This window comes from Procambarus clarkii, chromosome 22 (assembly GCF_040958095.1).
Source record: "Procambarus clarkii isolate CNS0578487 chromosome 22, FALCON_Pclarkii_2.0, whole genome shotgun sequence".
In the NCBI taxonomy this organism is placed as follows: domain Eukaryota; kingdom Metazoa; phylum Arthropoda; class Malacostraca; order Decapoda; family Cambaridae; genus Procambarus; species Procambarus clarkii.
In genome coordinates, this window is record NC_091171.1 from 45,832,858 (window position 1) to 45,855,942 (window position 23,085).

General features: G+C 44.7%; 1 protein-coding gene across 1 annotated transcript in view; it reads right to left on the reverse strand.

The window, feature by feature from the left end:
• Positions 1-4,065: 4,065 nt before the first annotated feature.
• LOC123747618 (receptor-type tyrosine-protein phosphatase F-like) overlaps positions 4,066-23,085 on the reverse strand; it is a 160,679-nt gene continuing 141,659 nt past the window's right edge. The window contains exons 44-54 of the mRNA XM_069328944.1: positions 22,963-23,050; positions 17,558-17,634; positions 16,419-16,562; positions 15,231-15,341; positions 12,897-13,026; positions 10,276-10,862; positions 6,596-6,721; positions 6,164-6,315; positions 5,629-5,764; positions 4,464-5,026; positions 4,066-4,347 (exon numbers count right to left, since the gene is read on the reverse strand). Coding sequence (XP_069185045.1) covers positions 4,949-5,026; positions 5,629-5,764; positions 6,164-6,315; positions 6,596-6,721; positions 10,276-10,862; positions 12,897-13,026; positions 15,231-15,341; positions 16,419-16,562; positions 17,558-17,634; positions 22,963-23,050 — 1,629 coding nt within the window. The 3' untranslated portion in view covers positions 4,066-4,347; positions 4,464-4,948. The remainder of the gene's footprint in view (positions 4,348-4,463; positions 5,027-5,628; positions 5,765-6,163; positions 6,316-6,595; positions 6,722-10,275; positions 10,863-12,896; positions 13,027-15,230; positions 15,342-16,418; positions 16,563-17,557; positions 17,635-22,962; positions 23,051-23,085) is intronic.

The window sequence follows — 23,085 nt, forward strand, 5'->3', positions numbered from 1 at the left end:
CCATGAGGGCACTGCGAGAGTCAACTACAACCACAAAGGAGGATTCACAGCGAGAAAGCAGGAGACGAAGAGCATAGAGAATAGCATAAAGTTCTGCCATGAAGATGCTAGTCTCTGGAAGAAGGCGACACATATAGGTGTGGTCAGGAAAAACAACAGAGTAGCCTACACCGCCTGCTGACTTAGACCCATCGGTGAAGATGGAAACGGAGCGGGAATGTGAAGAAAAGTGTTCAAGGAAAAGGCATTTCAGAACTGTAGGAGGAGTAAAAGCTTTAGTGATGTGGGTCGGGAATTTGCAATATTGAGGAAGGGGGGGGACCCTCCATGGGGGTAAGGACGGAACAACACGAGGAGAAATATAGGGGAGGCTTCTCCATCACCACCACCATTTGCACCCCATGAACCTCCACTTGCACATTTGGCTGGACACAAAGCCTGTTATGCTCAACCACAGCCAAATATACCGGTGGGCAAGCGACCCTCCCTGTACTACAGGCCACACCACCGCCTCATTGCTCGCAACCGGCACTCGTACACACACACAGGCTAATTGTCCGGAATGCCATGGTACAGGACAACACCCCCGCAGAGTCTTCCTGGACCTAGAGAGGTGGGAAATCACGTTCAATTAAAATAGTTACCTGTTCAGTTGCACCAACTGCACACGCCGCCGCCAGGTGATCCAACAGTCCACATCTATAAAATGTATGAGGCTGGCCAGCATATTGATATCAGAGTGAACCCCAACAGGAAAATGGATGAGGGTATAATCCATACCAGGAACATGGTCAGAGTCCTGGTGTCAGCAAGTATTTCCTTACAATAGCCAGCATATACCTTATTTCACTGAACGCTCAATACCTTTCCAAACTGCCCAAACAGTCAGGTCAAAAGCCCATCCATCATTTCAAAAGGGGCACCACGTACCGCCAAATACATCAACGTCACACTCAAGTTGACTACCCATACCGTGTTCTTGCCATCAGACATAGGAAAAAACAATCCTCACAACTCTCGAGAAACTGCTGGAACACCTGGCAGTGAACAAACTGCTGGCGAATTTCTGCCACTGAGCACTTCCACGAGCATAATTGCCACTGCCATATGGTCCTCAGGTGTAGAAAACTTGAGTCCAGCTGAGGAAGATCGCTTCAGTGGAGGCAACGACAACCCAGTCCTGGAGAAACCATACGCAGCCCCTGCTGGGTACCATGCAATGCACGGAAAAGGCACCCCAACCACCAACAACCACCACTTGTCAACTGCAAGTCGCCGTCTTCCCCATCGTCTTCGGCTGATGCGCATGGCCCTGTGTCCTCGCCTCAGGTCCCAGATGTGCTGGGTGTTCTTGGTGGCTGCAGAGCATCCTGCTGTGTGTGTGGCCCGGTTCCCCCTGTGGTAGAGGCTGCTGCAGTTCTGCGTCGGTTCGTCCGGCTGGTGGTGCCCATGTTTCTGGGTCGGCTTCCGGCTCTGACGATATCCGGCCGGAGCCCAAACGTTCCCGGCTTTCGTCTTCTGCCTGGGCCGATGTTGGGGACTTCAGTGACGTTGTTGGGTGTTGACGGTGTGGATCCGGATGCGTCGTTGTCTCCGCAGTTGGTGGTGGCGGAGGTCCATGTGCCTGCTGGTGCTGGTGCCCGTGTCTCGGGAGTACCTTCTGTTCTTTCACCGCCAGGAGTTTCCGCAGTGGGGTGTGGTGCCTTCCGCTGCCAGGGATAGTGCGGATGCTGGTGCTGGGCGTGGCCTGGTAGTGACTTTGAGAAAGGATCCGCACTGCCCTGGTTCCCTGCAGTCGTCTGGTGGTGTGCCCGTGGCCGCTGGTGCCCCTGTGGTGGTAACCTATGTCCGGCCCCCTCCTGTAAGGATGCGCGTTGGGGACCTGGAGGATGTGTTGCCGGCCTCTTTGATGCCGCCGGGTCACTGGGCAGTGATTGCCGAGTTCATGCTGTCTGAAAGGCTGGAGGACTCTCATGGTGGGCAGGTTCCATACGTGTGAGATAGATTGGCGGGTATTCGCCTCCCGAGTGATACCATCTGGGTCCCCTGTTTACGGATGTTTGTTGCCAGGATTCCGGATGAAATGGTGTCCCCGGTGGGTGGTCCTGACCCTTGGAGGTGGCTGCATTGGGAGGCGTTCAATGTGCGGTTCCCCCAGGTCATGTTCCCGGGGAAAATATGTCAGCTGATTTTATGTTTTTTTCCTAACTGTAGTGTTGTGTGCCCCTATGGCGTTTTATTTGCCCTAATGTATTATGTGTCCGTGCCTCTCCCTTATTTGTTGCGAGGCCGGTGTTTTGGCGAGTGTTTTTATTCCTGTATTTGCTTTTGTGTTGTTACTTTGCCCTGTGTGTTCTATTCATGCTTTGAGTGTTGTGATTGTTTGTTGTATGCTGTGCTTTCTTGTTGTATTTCGTGTTGTTCATACTGATGTACTTTGTCGGTCCTTCAGGCCGGTGATTTTGTTTGTTTTGTTCTATACTGGCATAATGTTTTATAATGTTAATGTGTTTTATTGTTTTGTTTGCTTTGCTTGCATGTTTGTAATTGTTTTCTGTTTTGGGTCTTGATGTGTGTTTCTCATGTTTTGTTAATTGTTGTACTGGGCTGTCGGTCCTTTGTTATATTTCACTTGTTTTATTGTATTTATTGTCTTTCCTTTGCATGTAAAAAAAAAACTTGTCAACTGAAGACTATACGGTGACACATCCGCCCCTCTGGCGGCCATCCAGCGACTCCATACCCAATAACTGGGAGAAGGATTGAATTCGGCAGGGACGATGCAACTCTTCACCGCCAAATACAGGGGTTCCTGAAACAACACATATAGCACCATGGAGAGTGGGCAGCCCTGCTGAACCGATCTCTCATGGCAAAGAAAGCACTCTGTAACCCGTTGACACAAACACTACTCCTACACTCAAGATACAGCATCCTCACCCCAGGAAATAACACCCTCAGCCACACCCACCCGATGCAAAACCTGGGTAACAAACTCAAGATCAACTCGATCAAAGGTCTTAGACCAATCCAAATTTATCATCGAAGTTTGAATATTATATGCAGTTATATAAAACAATATGTCCCTAACGATATTATTACAACTCACAATCGAATGATCAGGCATTCCACAAAACTGATCCAGCAACACAATCCGACCCATAACAAGCCTCAGACGGTTCGCCAACAGTTTCGATATTATTTGATAATCTTGGTTATCTAATTAGCAGTCCAAATGGAGCTGAATTAAAGACTAAATAGAAATACAACACACACAATTATAACTTTAGTTAAAGCATGAATGTTGTACACCTGATGAAAACATATGGCACTAATTGCCATCAAGGAAATGCAAAAAATAAAAGCATATCCTCATAGCCTGTTGTGAAAATGTTCGCGTCGCACACAAACAAGCTCTGCGTTTTCACATGTGCTCAAATGTCTTGTCACACAATGGTCAGTTACACCCCTCTCGCCTTCCCACCAGTCAACAAGGCCACGAAATGCACAGGTGAAAGTATCCAGCGATAACTTTGAAACTACACTTGTGGCAGTTGGAGCCGGCTGGCTGTGGTCTATCACGAGGATAACTTCATAAACACACCACATCTCCCACGACGATGAGGCACAACATTAATCAAAAACACAATCACGAATGTAAATAAACAGTTCTCACATTGGTTACTAAAACAACATAATAAATATACTGGACAATCAAACCTAAACTATTGTACGATATGCAGCAGCAGGTAGTGGGTGAGTGAAGGTTGTCAAGCTGCTGTATACGGAGCCCGTGCATCCCGCCCCCCCTCCTCACCTGGGCACATCACCGCTTCATCCTGAGCCCGTGCATACAACCCCTCCTCACCTGGGCACAACACCGCCTCATCAACATTCCACACTTCAGTTTCGTTCTTGTGGATCAGGTGGAAGCGTTCCTCAACACTTTTCTACGTTCAGAGTACCACAAAATGCTCATTACTAACAATGGCTTCAATCTTAATAATCCAGTCTTAACGTATACAGAGTATTATCATTGGTGTTACAAAGTCTAAACTTGCATAAAACACTGGTGTAGCAAGTTTAATGCACCATAAGTGCTACAAAATCTACACTTGCTTAAGACACTGGTACACCAAGTCTTACGCACCTGAAGTTCTACAAAATCTACACTTGCTTAAAATAGTGGTACACCAAGTCTTACACAACTTAAGTGCTACAAAGTCTACACCTGTATAAAATAGTGGTACACCAAGTCTTGCGCACCCTAAGTGTTACAAAATCTACACATGAATAAAATCGTGGTACACCAAGTTTAATGCACCTTATGTGCTGCAAAATCTACACCTGTATAAAAGAGTGGTACACAAAGTCTTATGCAACGTAAGTGCTACAAAATCTACACCTGTATGAAACAGTAGTATACAAAGTCTTATGCACCCTAAGTGCTACAAAATCTACACCTGTATAAAACAGTGGTACACCAAGTCTTATGCACCTTAAGTGCTACAAAATCTACACCTGTATAAAACAGTGGTACACCAAGTCTTATGCACCTTAAGTGCTACAAAATCTACACTAGTAGAAAACACTGGTAACAATAAATATCTTCTACACCTTAAGTGCTACAAAATTTCTAATACTAAAAACCTTTTAAAATTAAATAACCTTCAAAATATGTAGACAATCAACAAGCAAGCTCCCACATAATGTGGTACAAAATCTACAATATTAAAAAAAAGTCAAGTTTAATAGCCTGTAGAGTACACAAAACATCCACCACAAACCTTTTAGATAATAAATGCTACAAGATCTACATTTACTATAAAACAGTTACAAGTTTTCCACGGTGTACACACAGCACTACAAAGTCTACATAACACAGCATGTCCCCAAATGTGTAACTTGCAGGCAGAGCACCATCACGCAGTCTTCCTCCTTCAGTGGTTTAAACTGGAAAGTTCACATACGTGTCATAATTCTCCAGGTACACAACAGCGGCACTGTAGAGCAGCTCAAACTGGTCCTGGAGGAATGACAAGAACACTTATGTTTAATCTGTCAACCTTGTACTTGAGTGAAGTCTAAACTTGAGGGAGCGAAAAAACTTTGACTTGAATTCAAATATAACCTGTAGTTGAGTAAGGTAAAGCTGGTACAGTACTTTTGAGTTTACCTAATACTTGATTAAGGTAAACCCTAAACTTGAGCAAGATAAACTATACTTGAGTAAAGCTAAACCCTTATATTGGAAACTGGTAAACCTTATACTTGAGTAAAGGTACACACTATACGAGCAAAGTAAACCCTATACATGAATAAGGTAAACCCTATAATAAGATATGTTAAATCACATTAATAATAATAACACTACACACAATTTTTTCAGTGTCAGAGTAGTTAACAGATGGAATGCATTAGGAAGTGAAGTGGTGGAGGCTGACTCCATACACAGTTTCAAAAGTAGATATAAGAGCCCAATAGGCTCAGGAATCTGTACACCAGTTGATTGACAATTGAGAGGCGGGACCAAAGAGTCAGAGCTCAACCCCCGCAAACACAACTATGTGAGTACACACACACACACATACACTTATGAGCATTACACAGAAGGCTGCGCTGACTTACCTGAGAGACAAAGAACTGTGGTCGAGCCCGACGAAGTTTCACAACAGTGCGGTAAACATCAATCTTGTTAGATTTCTGAATGTTCTCTATAGTCAAGAGGGCGCCAGCCAAGAGTCCACACCCCGTCACCCCGTCACTGCCAAGATCACGCTTACAGTTCACACATAATATTCAGGACCTCATAATCACTCATGATCAAGCGTGAACATGGAATAAGTAAGGAATATTATGAGACTATTGACGACAGCACTGTGAAAAACGGGATGAAAATGGGTAACTTTTGAAATAGGATAAACAGATAGGTGTCCAAAATCAATTTGATGTAAATAAAACTGGACTAAATACCAGTAGCCCTATTACTTTTTTAGATAACCTGACTTCACTTTATTGACAAAATATGAATATAGTGTATTTTGCTTTAAGTGAATGCTTTATTTGGATGTTATGTTTCATTCCCAGGAATAATTGATGTATTAGTGAGGACGGCAACAAAGAGTATGCAGATCATACAAGATGGAAGTAAAGGAGCACCTACCCACAAGACAGGAGGAGAGGACCAGCCTCGGGAGACCGGGGAGACTGCAGCAGCATCTCTGACACTTCGACCAGGACGTGGGGCGAGGGAGGCACTTGGGTCCTGTACGGCCACGAAGTAAGCTGGTACACGCTCACTGTCTGGTGTATATTCTGGACACCAAGTTTAAACATCACTCATTTCCCACTCATGACATTCCTCTCACTTAGCTATATATTCCTAACTCACTTAACTATTATTAGACATAATATTTGAGAAGTGTGGAAAATATTTGGTAATATACGTTGAATGGTTGCTTTGCATACAAATATAATATTCTTTTACAATTATAAAGTACCAAACTATAATGATGATGGAATTATACTGATAACAATTTCAACCATTCTGACCCCGTTGAAATATCAAGGCACAAAAATAAAGTTGATACCATACCTGCTGGGAGAACACCTCAATAGAGTAGAGGTCAAAAGACTTGTAGGGTGTCACATGGAGCGTGTGGACGGTGTAGCGGCCCGCCTGTAGGTCACAGTCGGGTCCAGGCAACACACACGGAAACTCCTGCCAGCAAGCAGGTGATGAGTCACAACGTGGCTGAAGTAGTTTGACCAGACTACACACTAGAAGGTGAAGGGACAACGACGTTTCGGTCTGTCCTGGACCATTCTCAAGTCGATTGTTAGAATGGACAATCGACTTAAGAATGGTCCAGGACGGACCGAAACGTTGTCGTCCCTTCACCTTCTAGTGTGTGGTCTGGTCAATCCTGCCAGCAACATGAAGCAAACATTAATTAAGAGAGCCACACATTGGTCCCACTGAATAATCTTTTGATTTCAGTTTTTGTACAGAGGACTAATTTTCATACTTCAATTATGCTTCAAGATAATTATAGGGTCGTGAATCACACAGTAATTATAAAATTGAGGAACCATCCGAACAGTTATTGCCTTAGGATGTGTTAAAATACCCACGTTGGTTGTAATGAAATGTCAAATGAACCAATCCACAAGGGCCGTGACAAGGATTCGAACCAACGTCCGAGAGCATCCCAGATGCTGCCTTAATCGACTGAGCTACGACAAGGTAAAAGAATTGCAACCAGAAATTCTATTGAATAAATTAAGTAAAATTCATTACAAATGTGTAATGAAGTAAGGGCGAAGAGGTAGAACGGCATATTGACATAGCTCGAGTGCATGGGGAATTGTGTAAAATCCTGGTTTGTGTCTCGGAGAGGCTGCAGGATCCAAGTAAATTCAGTAGAATTTCTGGTTGCAATTCTTATACCATGTCATAGCTCAGTCGATTAAGGCAGCATCTGGGATACTCTCGGACGTAGGTTCGAATCCTCGTCATGGCCCTTGTGGATTTGTTCATTTGATGCATCACGCTATTGTGATTTTTGTGTAATGAAATGCCATTTTCTGGGTGAGCCCTGGAAGCTCCCTGAAGCTATCAAACTGACATGTGCCATATTAGTTCGGTGCCATCAGTCCGTGTAGTTCGAATGCCTACTGGGGGCCACGAGCCAGAGCCTGGACCCTTCAGAGAGGCGAAGGGAGAAATGGCGATATGAGCTCTGTATATGTAGAGTTTGTCATGTCTGCCATCGACCAGGGAAAACACTCAGAAATGTAGGTGAACCATTACAAACCTCTAACTGGTTAAAATTGCAACCTACGTCCAAACATAGGCGCAGAACCACCCCTAACAGAAAACAATGAAACAAACAACACGTCATCCAATTAGCAAGCCTGCCTGTTAGCACCTCACCCTCCCCAACAGGGAGAGGGAAACCCCGCTCAGGCTAGCAAGCCGCACCACCCTCAGTTCAAAGAATGATGAAAACTGCCGGAGGGAAGAAGGGTGATAGGGAGCCTCTGGGGCTCACCCAGAAAATGGCGTTTTACCCCTGCGCCAGAGAAAAGCAGGAAGCTCCCCACACTCGACCCCAAGAGGCTAAAGTCACGTTATTTTGAAAATAAACCCGGACTGAAAGGGCCACAACAACCGAGGGAGAGAGAAACGAGAGCCCCTGGTCCAGAGATCAAGAAGGCACAAGTCGCGTATGAGCAGACCCGAGGTGAAAATAACATGAGAGAGCATGTGGAACAGAGCGGAAGGGGCATCCACCCCGAACACAAGAGGGAGCGGCTCCACCAGCGTCGCACTAGAAGAAACAGTATTTGGAATAAGACGCCAGTCCGTAAGAGCCAAGGACAAAACAACCGGAACTTAACACCTACTATAACCTATGAAGAGATAGGAAATGGCGGAATGACTGCCAGGATTGCATACTGTCGCCAAGGGGAAGCCCACAGGTGGGACACCATCGAAAGTCACCTGATTGCCACACAAATGGCGAAACACCCGCATCAAAAAAACAGACACAATGAGTGGAAGTGAAAGTCAAACCCGCGAGGCACCTCACTGGCCCGACCTGCTGAAAGAGGAGCCGTAGAAAAACTCCCGGGATCGGACACTGTGCAAGAAGCGTCTGAAACCAAGGTAGGGCTGGGCTGACCACACTACCATGGGCCAAGAGAACCACTCTTCCCCAAAGGGATTCGATCATGCCAGAACCCGAAACAACAGCTGGACGGGGACATGAAGGTACAAGCACCCCCACCATGATCAGTCCTGCCAGAAAGCGTTCACCGCGAACGCCTCACAATCGGGGGAAAAGGCACCACATATATTGGGTGGTGCTGGAACTAAGCCAATGGGAAGCGGTCCACCTCTAGGCACCCAAACGTCCGACAAAGCCAAGGAAGGAGGCAGAGTCGACCAGCCACGCCGTGGAAAGAGTAATGAAGCGAGACAGGCCATCCACCAAGACGTTGAACACAATGTGAATGTGAACGGCGTGGAGCTACCCGAAGCGACCAGCCCCAAAGAGCCATGAATTGCAGAGAGTAGTTCAAATGGAGCCGAATCATTGAGCCCCGAGGAAGCAGAATCCCCCGCAGTACACGCCACACAGTAGCAAACTCCCACACCTAGCTGTGAGCTCAACGGAAGGACGGAACCCAACGCCTCTGGCCGGCCTGTAAAAAATGATGAACCCAAAGTTTTGAGAGTTGCTGTGGAGATGCAGCAACTGATGCAAGGGCCCCGGAGGTCGAACTCAGCAATCACGAGAGCGGCCGCTGAATGCAAGCTGCACTGGCTGCAGTGCGCCCCACCCAGCACAAACCCACCCCATAACCAAGGCAAGACGGGAAGCCCAAGACCCCGTCATACCCCAAGGGCGTGAACAACACCAAGTGATGAAGGCCTCTAACGGGAGTGAGACTCAAACAACAACCCAGGGAAGATAACCCTGACTCACATGGGACATACTTACCGAGCACCTAGGGAAGAGAACCCTAGGTGCATGCAGCCCAGTAAACATATAGGAACACCTGGCCACCACAACACATCTAGTAAAGTCACAAATGCAAAGCCAGAGAAAAAAGTTTGAGGCCAGAGAGGCACATGAGTCTACGAACTGTGGGTGATGCGGTCTGCTCGACTGAGTGGGGAGGGGGGGGGGGAGGTTGTGGATGACGTGTTGGTTGTTTCGTTGTTTTCTATTGGGGTGGGGGAGGGGGGGGGGTTCTAGTCCTCTGTTCGGTCGTAGGTTGTAATTTTAACCAGTTGCAGGTTTATAATGGTTCATCTACCTTTCTGGGTGCTTTTCCCAGTTGATGGCAGACATGACAATCCCTACCTATAGAGCATTCATATAGCCATTGCTCCCTTCGACTGAGGGGGGAGGGGGCAGGTTCTGGCTCGTGGCCCCCAGTAGGCACTTGAACTCCAAGGATTGATGACACCAAACTATTATGGCACATGTCAATTTGATAGTTTCAGGGAGCCGACGGGGCTCTCATTAGCTACCTGAATAAATAGTAGCATAATAAATGGTAAATTCACATGTATAGAATAAAGGAAATATTTTTGCAATATGGATCAAACGATGAACATATTTAACAAGCTACATATTTCGTTTACTGAGTAACACATAAAATAGGCTACTTCTTTGTATGGCACAAATGCTGTGATGAGGTGCACACTTCACCATTTGTCAAGCTAAATATTGGACCTACTGAACAATACACATAAATTACCTTTTCATATCCATCAAATGTGTTGATGAAAATAATACTTGGACATTTCTTCTCGACCACAAGCTTCCAGAACTTGTTGAGCGTGGAGGGAAGGGGATGCTCCGTCACTATCATGGTGTCCGGCTCATCCAGACCGTCCAGTCTCACTGCATTAATATACTGGGAAAGCATCTCATCACCTTCCATCTTCAAGAAGATCCTTCGAGTATCTGCTGGTACAACAGCTGGGTTGCGGTTTAGCTGATAGTATTCAGCTTGAGATGCCACTTTGAAAGTGAGGCCAGACGGTAGGGCCAAAGCCTTCTGGTAAAGCTCATGACTTGTCCTCATGAACTCTTTCATCTGATCGTGTGCACTGACCGTGGGAATGACAGTGTTATCTCCATAGAGAAGCTCATCAAATATTTGAAGACCAAGGTTGTACTGAGCAGTGTTTTCTACTAGACGAGCTCGACAATCCCACAGTCTCTCCAAGACTTCCAGTGGGTCCACACTGCCCTGGACCATCAACATCTCGTGTAAGAGCAGCACCAGCAGGGCAGTGCCTGTGCGTCCCATCCCAGTCGAACAGTGCACAACCACACCAACTGGCAAATAACGAACATAATTAGGTGGATCAACACATCAACTTTTAATAGGTACACAAGTCTTGTCGTGTGACAGTTGAAAATTCATCCCGAATAGTGTAGTTGTGTCTCAACTACACACCCCATTTTTTGTCCAGACAAGGTGTACTTTCCCAGCATGAAAGTGTATTTTTAATTACAATGCATTCCCCATGCATTTACACTCTGTGATATGCATGGGAATGACCAGCCTTACTTTGAAATTTATCTAAATTAATTAACAGTGTGTGTGTTATAGGATTAAAAATATATCATTATTAGCATCAATATTCCTGTTCATATACATCATGTCATATTTCATGGTATAACTTTACCGTTTTGAACACCGTCACTAGAAACATATTTCCCTTAATTCCAGACAATATAGTCACGGCTGTGAGCTTCGGCGAACACTTGTGAGTTAGCCAAGTCACTTACTCTGTACCCCATACCAATCTCCCGGGCAGAGATGCTCATAGCCTTCAAGCTCCAGATATTTGTAATATCTCTGTGTGCTCTATATATTCCCTGCCACTCATAGCATGTAATATACTTATAATCTTATGTTGCTCACTGACTCAAAATCTTCAAGTGTCATATACTGTTCAAGTGTACAGTATTTTATTGGCATACTCTTTCTGAATATTCTCCCCTTTCCTGTATGTGAAGACCATATTCATGAAGTGTTTCATAAACAGTTAAGTTGAACAAATTGACATGTTAGGTGTACACCACGTGAGGCCCACACCACGTGAGGTCTACACCATGAAAGATCCACACAAAAACCCCGTCACAGCTCACAAATGTAATATTCACACACACTACGGTCCAGAAAGAACTATGACTGCTAATTATATATATAATTACAAACTAAATTAGCTTTCAGCAAAAACAGAGATGCCAGATCATTACTGAAGACGAAACAAGCACCAGTTAAACATCTCCAGAGCTACCATAGCCAGTTTCCTTGGGAGCAATAATTGACAGATTTTATTCTGAGCCTAAAAATTATTTTCTCAGGAAAAAAATCAAATGGTTTGCCTAAAAATTTATAATTTGTATTCAAGCAGATAATCTTTCAAGATTGTATTGTAAATAAGATATTATTATTATTCAGTATTGTTGTGGACGCAGGACAAGGGCTGACTACAGTAATAACATACACCCACAACCAAAGATGTCATTTAGTGTGACATTTAGTGTGGCTCGTGATGACAATGGTCTACACTTGAGAGTAAAGGGTGGCCGAGGCTGGCGGTGTTCTTCACAACACACTGGCCGGGTAGCAAGCATGGTAGGCGAATGACAACTCTTCGTAACTTGTTCACCACAAATGTTGATGGCTTGGCTTCAAGAACACCGAAGCCAGTACCTGAACCCCATTATGTGGGTGTAACCTTTCCTCCACCACTCACAGAACGGGGCTGGGGTCAGTACCTGAACCCCCATTATGTGGGTGTACCCATTCCTCCACCACTCATAGAATGGGGCTGGTTTGGGGTCAGTACCTGAACCCATTATGTGGGTGTAACCTTTCCTCCACCACTCACAGAATAAGACTGGGGGTCAGTACCTGAACCCATTATGTGGGTGTAACCTTTCCTCCACCACTCACAGAATGGGGAGTACCTGAACCCATTATGTGGTTGTAACCTTTCCTCCACTACTCACAGAACGAGGCTGGGTCCAGTACCTGAACCCATTATGTAGGTGTAACCTTTCTTCCACTACTCACAGAATGGGGCTGGGGCCAGTACCTGAACACCATTATGTGGGTGTAACAATTCCTCCACTCACAGAACGAGGCTGGGTCCAGTACCTGAACCCATTATGTGGGTGTAACCTTTCCTCCACCACTCACAGAATGGGGCTGGGGTCAGTTCCTGAACACCATTATGTGGGGTTAACCTTTCCTCCACCACTCACAGATCAGGGCTGGGGTCCACAATAAACTAATCAAACTACAATTCAAGTAAAAATCACAAGTTATATAAAATGTTGTGATGGGCGGCGTACCTTCAGAATGCGTGAGGATGACCTGCCGTAGCATGGTGGCCAGACTGTGGGCCTCGGTGGGCACGCCGTGGTCCGGCCAGCTCAAGTAGTGGTAGTGGGTTAGTGTGTGAGCAATTCCATTCTTCCACACCTGCAAATACAACCAGTTTTCCATCGGTATTTAAAATTACACTTGGCTATTTACATGAATTAGGCTGACCTGAGATCCAACACCAAAATATGCAAAATATATAAACTCTTCGTCTGCAGCACAATGCTCGGTGAAGATTTTGTGCCATTTTCTAAATATTTATGTAAATAATTAACATGATATAGAAATAATATTAACCCACAAATCTATCTCGTTTTATCTATCTACATCTGTCTATTTTTATGTACATATCTATATACATCTATCTATCTCTATCTACATATCTATATTCATCTCTATCTCTATATCTCCCTCTATCTTTATCTAGCTAGCTATCTTTATCCCACTTATCTCTATCTCTTTCTCCCTCTGGTTCCCCAACAAGAAGCACTGAGAAAAGTAAGAAGCACTGAAAGAACTGAATGGGTCTCTCAGATGCTGTGGTTTTCTTCTTTCTTCCAGCATTTTCTTGTCACTAAAAACTCCACGGAAATCATACAACATATTTCATACTTGACTGTGCAAATAGCATAGTCTTTATAATTGCTAATATTTCGTAAAGCATTTAAATTAGGCTTACTCCGACCAGCCTATATCCATCCTAAACCAATTCCTCTACAAAGTGTTTGTGGCTAGCGCCAAGCATCTGGCTTGTGGATAGACAGACACAGACATATAGACAGAACATCAGACAGATAGACATACAGAGACAGTCAGAAAACAGACAGACAGACAGACAAACATACACAGACAGTCAGACCGACAGACCTACAGACAGCCAGGCAGTCAGACCGACAGTCAGAAAGACAGGCAGTCAGACAAAAAGTCAGAAAGTGAGACAGTGAGACAGACAAACAGACACAATCAGACAGACAGACGAAGACAAGCAGTCAGACAAACACAGACATTCAAAGACAGGCAGTCAGACAGACAGACAGTCAGTCAGAAAAACAGACAGACAATCAGACAAATGGACAGACAGACAGTCAGTCAGACACAATCAGATACACAATCACAGTCAGACAGATAGATAGTCAGACAGACAGACAGACAGACAGACAGACAGACAGACAGAGTCAGACATACAGACAGTCAGACATACAGACACAGACAGACAGTCACACACACACAGAGATAGATAGTCAGTCAGACAGACAGAAATAGACAGTCAGACAGACCGAGACAGATAAAGACAGACAGATTCATTCCCCATAATATAGATATATGCCTTTACCAGGCCACAGGTTTCCAAACGCCCTTTAAATACCACATGTTAAGTCCACAGCTTTCTCTATCCACAGTATATATCTCTTCATTTGCATTAATTAAATACTGTTTAAATATATTTGTTGATATACTTATTTACTTGGCCCTTGTGCCACAATGAAGGAAGAGAAGCTGCCCAACTCTCCTCTAAAGAAGCTGCCCAACTCTCCTCTAAAGAAGCTGCCCAACTCTCCTCTAAAGAAGCTGCCCAACTCTCCTCTAAAGAAGCTGCCCAACTCTCCTCTAAAGAAGCTGCCCCAACTCTCCTCTAAAGAAGCTGCCCCAACTCTCCTCTAAAGAAGCTGCCCAACTCTCCTCTAAAGAAGCTGCCCAACTCTCCTCTAAAGAAGCTGCCCAACTCTCCTCTAAAGAAGCTGCCCAACTCTCCTCTAAAGAAGCTGCCCAACTCTCCTCTAAAGAAGCTGCCCAACTCTCCTCTAAAGAAGCTGCCCAACTCTCCTCTAAAGAAGCTGCCCAACTCTCCTCTAAAGAAGCTGCCCAACTCTCCTCTAAAGAAGCTGCCCAACTCTCCTCTAAAGAAGCTGCCCAACTCTCCTCTAAAGAAGCTGCCCAACTCTCCTCTAAAGAAGCTGCCCAACTCTCCTCTAAAGAAGCTGCCCCAACTCTCCTCTAAAGAAGCTGCCCAACTCTCCTCTAGAGTAGCTGCCCCAACTCTCCTCTAAAGAAGCTGCCCAACTCTCCTCTAAAGAAGCTGCCCAACTCTCCTCTAAAGAAGCTGCCCAACTCTCCTCTAAAGAAGCTGTCCAACTCTCCTCTAAAGAAGCTGCCCAACTCTCCTCTAAAGAAGCTGCCCAACTCTCCTCTAAAGAAGCTGCCCAACTCTCCTCTAAAGAAGCTGCCCAACTCTCCTCTAAAGAAGCTGCCCAACTCTCCTCTAAAGAAGCTGCCATATACTCAGCCAGTACAGTGTACATTACCTGAACAAGAGACACGTTGTAATTAGGGTGATGATCTGTCTTAACAACTTCCACTTTGTAGTCACCAATCATCAGGGCTCCTCCAAAATCCAGGTATTTACCCACATTTTCCTGATAAAATAACACGGAAATTGTATTTATTTATTATGTATATATATCTCCCATAAACCAATTGAATATGTAACTACTTATTATGTACGAGTTAAATCTAATTTCATTAGCTTAATTGCCGTAGTTTTTAGTTCAATAAATAGAGCACAGTGAATATAATCTAATAAAAAGTTATACAAAAAAATTCTATGCCGAATAATAATGGACTATACCTAAACCTAAGGACATACATATGTACACTAGATAGTGTGTGTTCAGGTCTACCTCAGGACACACGTATTATACACTCACAGATACAGTGACAAGGTAGCTGTGATGAGTGACGTCCGTACCACCGCGGGGCATCATATCCACCGCGAGGCATCATACCCACCACGGGGCATCATACCAACCAAGGGGCATCATACCCACCGCAGGGCATCATACCCACCACGGGGCATCATACCAACCAAGGGGCATCATACCCACCGCAGGGCATCATACCCACCATGGGGCATCATACCCACCAAGGGGCATCGTACTCACCGCAGGGCATCATACCCATCCCTTCATTCTACACCTTCAGGAATATCTGTAACTGAGCTGGACAAACAACTGTAATTTAGCTTGTCTTACTCTTTCAGACACATTTACAGTTTTGGCTCCTGTAGTTCTGTAATGCTGTTGAATATCCGACCAACTAATTTCACATGACTATATAGATTAAATAAATCTAGGAATTTAGTTTGGCTTGATGTTGGGCTTAAGGCCTACCAACCGCTGGAGGGTTATTAAGGCCGTGACACAAGCATACTGACAAGCCAGCAAGTATAATTCCGCTCTGAATATACTCCATGTCTAAAGTAACTCTCAGTGTATATTCACTGGGTGATACAGTAAACGCCTCAAGTGTATATACACAGGGAAATAGAGTACACGTCTCAATGTAAATACCCTTGAAGACAATTTAGTTTTGGTCATTTGACAAAAATAAATTCAAATAATTACAAGTACTTGTCTGAATTCTTCGTAAAAGTAAAATTACACTTTTCATTCAAGTTTAGGGTGATTCAAAAAGACACTTTAATATATAATTACCTTCCCGCCCTCCTCAAAGTTAGCCACCATTATAATGACGTAGATGTGATGTTCACAAATCATCCTCCAGAAGTCGCCGAGGGTGCTCACATTAGCCTCCTTGGGGCCTTGCGAGGCTATGTACTTCAGGACACCTCCAAACCCCTGAATATATAAGAATGATTGTTCAGTATTACGTCGAGTGCGGCCTTTGGTGACATTCTTAATGATTATAATAATATTTATATACATTTTTTATGTAAGAAAATATTAATTGAAGCTATAAAATAATTTACATTTTTTACTCAACCTATGAACCTCTCTCCATGCATATGGTATACCATGTACCGAGAGATGAAGATAACAACGAATAAAGGTATATTGATAGAGTGAGCATTGGAATAGCTTAGTAACTACCAGTTGTGAGTCCCCAACACAGTGTCTTGTTAACAGTTATATATTTAACCTTGAGAAAATTATGTTCATGCAAATATACATACAAATCTCTCCACTGAATGAAGGACATATTTGAGACGAGTTCAGGAATAACCATTTCAAATGAAAGGTTAATATCTGCATGATGTTGGAATAACTCTGTACTCAATATTAATATGGTACGAAATGATTTATGGGGTGAGCACTGGACATCAGGGCTAAGCACTGATATATATGTGGCCAGATCAAGAGTGAGCACTGGCCATCAGGGCTCAGTACTAATATATGTGACCAGATCAGGAGTGAGTACTGGCCATCATGGCTCAGTACTGATATATGTGACCAGATCAGGAGTGAACAGTGCAAATTAGAGCCCTCCACTGGTACTTACAAAACGAAATAGGTACAATATCCATCTGTGATGTTGAACACTTGACACACAGTTACTTAGAAGGTACATTAATAATGGCAGGTAAGAGATACACTTGCTCCGCAAAGATACACTTGATACACAGAGACACAACTCAGAGATACACTTACAACTCAAATACACTTGCTACACAGAGAAACACTTGCTACACAGACACACTTGCTACACAGAGCCACACTTGCTACACAGAGATATACTTGCTACACAGATACACTTCCTACACAGAGATATACTTGCTACACAGAGAGGCAGGATGAGGGACCAGTTCCACACCCTCCCAGGAAATAATACTCACGTAGACGTGGTTTGCGTTGATGTAATTAGAGAACGGGTCGTTGTTAATGACGGAGAGCTCCACCCGCGTCTCGTCATCTGCAAGTATACTGAGGGTGAGGGAAGACCAGGACTAGTATACTGAGGGTGAGGGAAGACCAGGACTAGTATACTGAGGGTGAGGGAAGACCAGGACTAGTATACTGAGGGTGAGGGAAGACCAGGACTAGTATACTGAGGGTGAGGGAAGACCAGGACTAGTATACTGAGGGTGAGGGAAGACCAGGACTAGTATACTGAGGGTGAGGGAAGACCAGGACTAGTATACTGAGGGTGAGGGAAGACCAGGACTAGTATACTGAGGGTGAGGGAAGACCAGGACTAGTATACTGAAGGTGAGGGAAGACCAGGACTAGTATACTGAGGGTGAGGGAAGACCAGGACAAGTATACTGAGGGTGAGGGAAGACCAGGACTAGTATACTGAGGGTGAGGGAAGACCAGGACTAGTATACTGAGGGTGAGGGAAGACCAGGACTAGTATACTGAGGGTGAGGGAAGACCAGGACTAGTATACTGAGGGTGAGGGAAGACCAGGACTAGTATACTGAGGGTGAGGGAAGACCAGGACTAGTATACTGAGGGTGAGGGAAGACCAGGACTAGTATACTGAGGGTGAGGGAAGACCAGGACTAGTATACTGAGGGTGAGGGAAGACCAGGACTAGTATACTGAGGGTGAGTAAGACCAGGACTAGTATACTGAGGGTGAGGGAAGACCAGGACTAGTATACTGACGGTGAGAGAAAACCAGGACTAGTATACTGAGGTGAGGGAAGACCAGGACTAGTATACTGAGGTGAGGGAAGACCAGGACTAGTATACTGAGGTGAGGGAAGACCAGGACTAGTATACTGACATTGAGGGAAGACCAGGACTATTATACTGAGGGTGAGGGAAGACCAGGACTAGTATACTGAGGTGAGGGAAGACCAGGACTAGTATACTGAGGGTGAGGGAAGACCAGGACTAGTATACTGAGGGTGAGGGAAGACCAGGACTAGTATACTGAGGGTGAGGGAAGACCAGGACTAGTATACTGAGGGTGAGGGAAGACCAGGACTATTATACTGAGGGTGAGGGAAGACCAGGGCTAGTATACTGAGAGGAGAGAAGACCAGGACTATTATACTGACAGAGAGGGAAGACCAGGACTAGTATACTGAGGGTGATGGAAGACCAGGACTAGTATAGTGAGGGTCAGGGTAGACCAGGACTAGTATACTGAGAGGAGGGAAGACCAAGACTAGTATACTGAAAGGGAAGACCAGGACTAGTATACTGACGGTGAGGGAAGACCAGGACTAGTATACGGATGGTGAGGGAAGACCAGGACTAGTATACTGAGAGGATGGAAGACCAGGACTAGTATACTGAGGGTGAGGGAAGACCAGGACTAGTATACTGAGGGTGAGGGAAGACCACGATAAGTATACTGAGGGTGAGGGAAGACCATGATAATTACACTGAGGGTGAGGGAAGACCATGATAAGTATACTGAGGGTGACGGAAGACCATGATAAATATACTGAGGGAAGACCGGGACTAGTATGCTGAGGGCGAGGAAAGACCAGGACTAGTATACTGAGGTGAGGGAAGACCAGGACTAGTATACTGAGGGTGAGGGAAGACCAGGACTATTATACTGAGGGTGAGGGAAGACCAGGACTAGTATACTGAGGGTAAGGGAAGACCAGGACTATTATACTGAGGTGAGGGAAGACCAGGACTAGTATACTGAGGGTGAGGGAAGACCAGGACTAGTATACTGAGGTGAGGGAAGACCAGGACTAGTATACTGAGGTGAGGGAAGACCAGGACTAGTATACTGAGGGTGAGGGAAGACCAGGACTAGTATACTGAGGTGAGGGAAGACCAGGATTAGTATACTGAGGGTGAGGGAAGACCAGGACTATTATACTGAGGGTGAGGGAAGACCAGGACTAGTATACTGAGGGTAAGGGAAGACCAGGACTATTATACTGAGGGTGAGGGAAGACCAGGACTAGTATACTGAGGGTAAGGGAAGACCAGGACTATTATACTGAGGGTGAGGGAAGACCAGGACTATTATACTGAGGGTGAGGGAAGACCAGCACTAGTATACTGAGGGTAAGGGAAGACCAGGACTATTATACTGAGGGTGAGGGAAGACCAGGACTAGTATACTGAGGTGAGGGAAGACTAGGACTATTATACTGAGGGTGAGGGAAGACAAAAACTAGTATACTAAAGGTGAGGGAGGAACAGGGCTAATATGGTGAGGGAAGACCAGGACTATTATACTGAGGGTGAGGGAAGACCAGGACTAGTATACTGAGGGTGAGGGAAGACCATGATAAGTATACTGAGGGTGAGGGAAGACCATAAGTATACTGAGAGGTGAGGGAAGATCTCGATAAGTATACTGAGGGTGAGGGAAGACCATGATAAGTATACTGATGGGTAAGGGAAGACAATGATAAGTATACTGAGGGTGAGGGAAGACCATGAAAAGTATACTGAGGGGTAAGGGAAGATCTCGATAAGTATATTGAGGGTGAGGGAAGACCATGATAAGTATACTGAGGGTGAGGGAAGACCATGATAAGTATACTGAGGGTGAGGGAAGACCATGTTAAGTATTCTGAGGGAAGACCATGATAAGTATACTGAGGGTGAGGGAAGACCATGATAAGTATACTGAGGGAAGACCATGATAAGTATACTGAGGGAAGACCATGATAAGTATACTGATGGTGAGGGAAGACGATAAGTATACTGAGGAGTGAGGGAAGACCACGATAATTATACTGAGGGTGAGGGAAGACCGCGATAAGTATACTGAGAGTGAGGGGAGACCACGATAAGTATACTGAGGGGTGAAGGTAGACCAGAACTAGTATACTGAGGGTGAGGGAAGACCACGATAATTATACTGAGGGTGAGGGAAGACCACGATAATTATACTGAGGGTGAGGGAAGACCACGATAATTATACTGAGGGTGAGGGAAGACCACGATAATTATACTGAGGGTGAGGGAAGACCACGATAATTATACTGAGGGTGAGAGGACAAGTGTGAGGATTTCGGACTCGTCGGACTTTAATTATTTTAGTTATTAATTAATTGATTAATTTAATGTAATTTTATTTATTGCGAATAATTGATATATTATTTCTTTCGATAGCTTGGTGGACTGTATGGATTTTGAATTTTTCATAAGTCATATTCCAACACAATTAGGGAGGGGGGGTTGTATCATTACAGTAGCCTATTATTCGAGAATTTATGAATTAACAGGAAAATTTTACTAATGGTTATTTGATTGATATTCTGGAGTTAGTTTTGTACTCAAGGTTTCAGTATGGGTACAGCTGTGGGATGGGTGAACAACCAGACATATGAGCCTCGTGGCCTATGGCGTCTGTTCCCACGTGAAGCAACAGGTTGATGTCGCTGGGTTCCCTGGTGACCACACAACATCTGCCCTCAGAATACAATATAACGGCAAATATACCTCCTATCACAGATATGGCACGTTCTAAATGATGGTAATTTATTAAGTGAGTGTGAGAGGCTCAGCCTGTTTTGGGGGGGGGGGGTTGCCCGCCTCCTAACCTAAATGTCATTTATTATATTAAATGGATTAGTAATCAAATTTGGACTGTTTGAGACAAACCGGATACGAGGTGCTCTCATTATTTAGAGGTTGTGGCTGCTGAAGAACGTAGGGAAGGCTCGGGTTACGAGTACAAACGTAGCTGCCTGTGTGTGCTGCCTCACGAGAGCCACGCTGTTTCAACAATGGCCGCCTCCCTCCTCCTCCTCCTCCCCGGCTGGTGACGCCACCACAACCGGTTCAATTTCGGTCAATTTACGCCCAAAGGTTGGGAGGCGTTGATTTTATTGATTGTTTTATTTGATCCAGTCACAGCGAACAGTTTTTTATTTAATTTTAACTCTGGACTGGAGGTATTAGTGATTAATTTATTTTGAATGTAGATATTTTAATGACGTGGCAATAATATATCCCATGTTGAAGGGGAAAATTCCACTGTGATCTCGTTTTCTTTGAACAAGTTATTAAATTAATTTGTGTTAGTATTTGTTAATGGATTAGTACAAGAACAGCAACGTGATTAGTTACATATTGTAACTGTGATTATTTAACGAGGTCGTTTTTTTCCCCGACAACATGGACTATTATACTGAGGGTGAGGGAAGACCATGACTAGTATACTGAGGGTGAGGGAAGACCATGACTAGTATACTGAGGATGAGGGAAGACCAGGACTATTATACTGAGGGTGAGGGAAGACCATGACTAGTATACTGAGGGTGAGGGAAGACCATGACTAGTATACTGAGGATGAGGGAAGACCAGGACTATTATACTGAGGGTGAGGGAAGACCATGACTAGTATACTGAGGGTGAGGGAAGACCAGGACTATTATACTGAGGGTGAGGGAAGACCATGACTATTATACTGAGGGTGAGGGAAGACCAGGACTATTATACTGAGCGTGAGGGAAGACCAGGACTGTTATACTGAAGGTGAGGGAAGACCAGGACTGTTATACTGAAGGTGAGAGAAGACCAAGACTATTATACTGAGGACGAGGGAAGACTATGACTGTTATACTGAGGACGAGGGAAGACCATGACTGTTATACTGAGGACGAGGGAAGACCATGACTATTATACTGAGGGTGAGGGAAGACCATGACTGTTATACTGAGGGGTGAGGGAAGACCATGACTATTATACTGAGGGTGAGGGAAGACCAGGACTATTATACTGAGGGTGAGGGAAGACCAGGACTATTATACTAAGGGTGAGGGAAGACCAGGACTAATATACTGAGGGTGAGGAAAGACCAGGACTATTATACTGAGGGTGAGGGAAGACCAGGACTATTATACTGAGGGTGAGGGAAGACCAGGACTAGTATACTGAAGGTGAGGGAAGACCAGGACTAGTATACTGAGTGTGAGGGAAGACCATGACTATTATACTGAGGGTGAGGTAAGACTAGGACTAGTATACTGAGGTGAGGGAAGACCAGGACTAATATACTGATGGTGCAAAAAGACCAGAACTAATAAATGTAAAACTCACCCAGTTATTTCCTTTACACTGCAGAAGAAAACCCTATTCAAAATGAGTTAATATCTAAAGTATCAGTGGAAGAAAAATGTTGAATGATTAATGGTTGGGTTAGGTGAGGTTAGGTGGGTTAGGACGTGAGATTAGGTGAGGTTAGGACGTGAGGTTAGGTGAAGTTAGGTGGATTAGGTGAGGTTAGGTGAGTTTAGGGCCTCATCAACCAGTTTCTGGAGGAGATAATAGTAAAAACTGGTGTTAAAAGAATCAGGTTTACTTACAAGGAAGGTTATTCTGGCAGCGGTTCTTCCTCTTATTCTCCGGATGTTCTCCGACAGACATAGACTTGCCAACATTGGACGGGACAGACTGCAACACACACCAGAGGTCACCATCAGATGTGA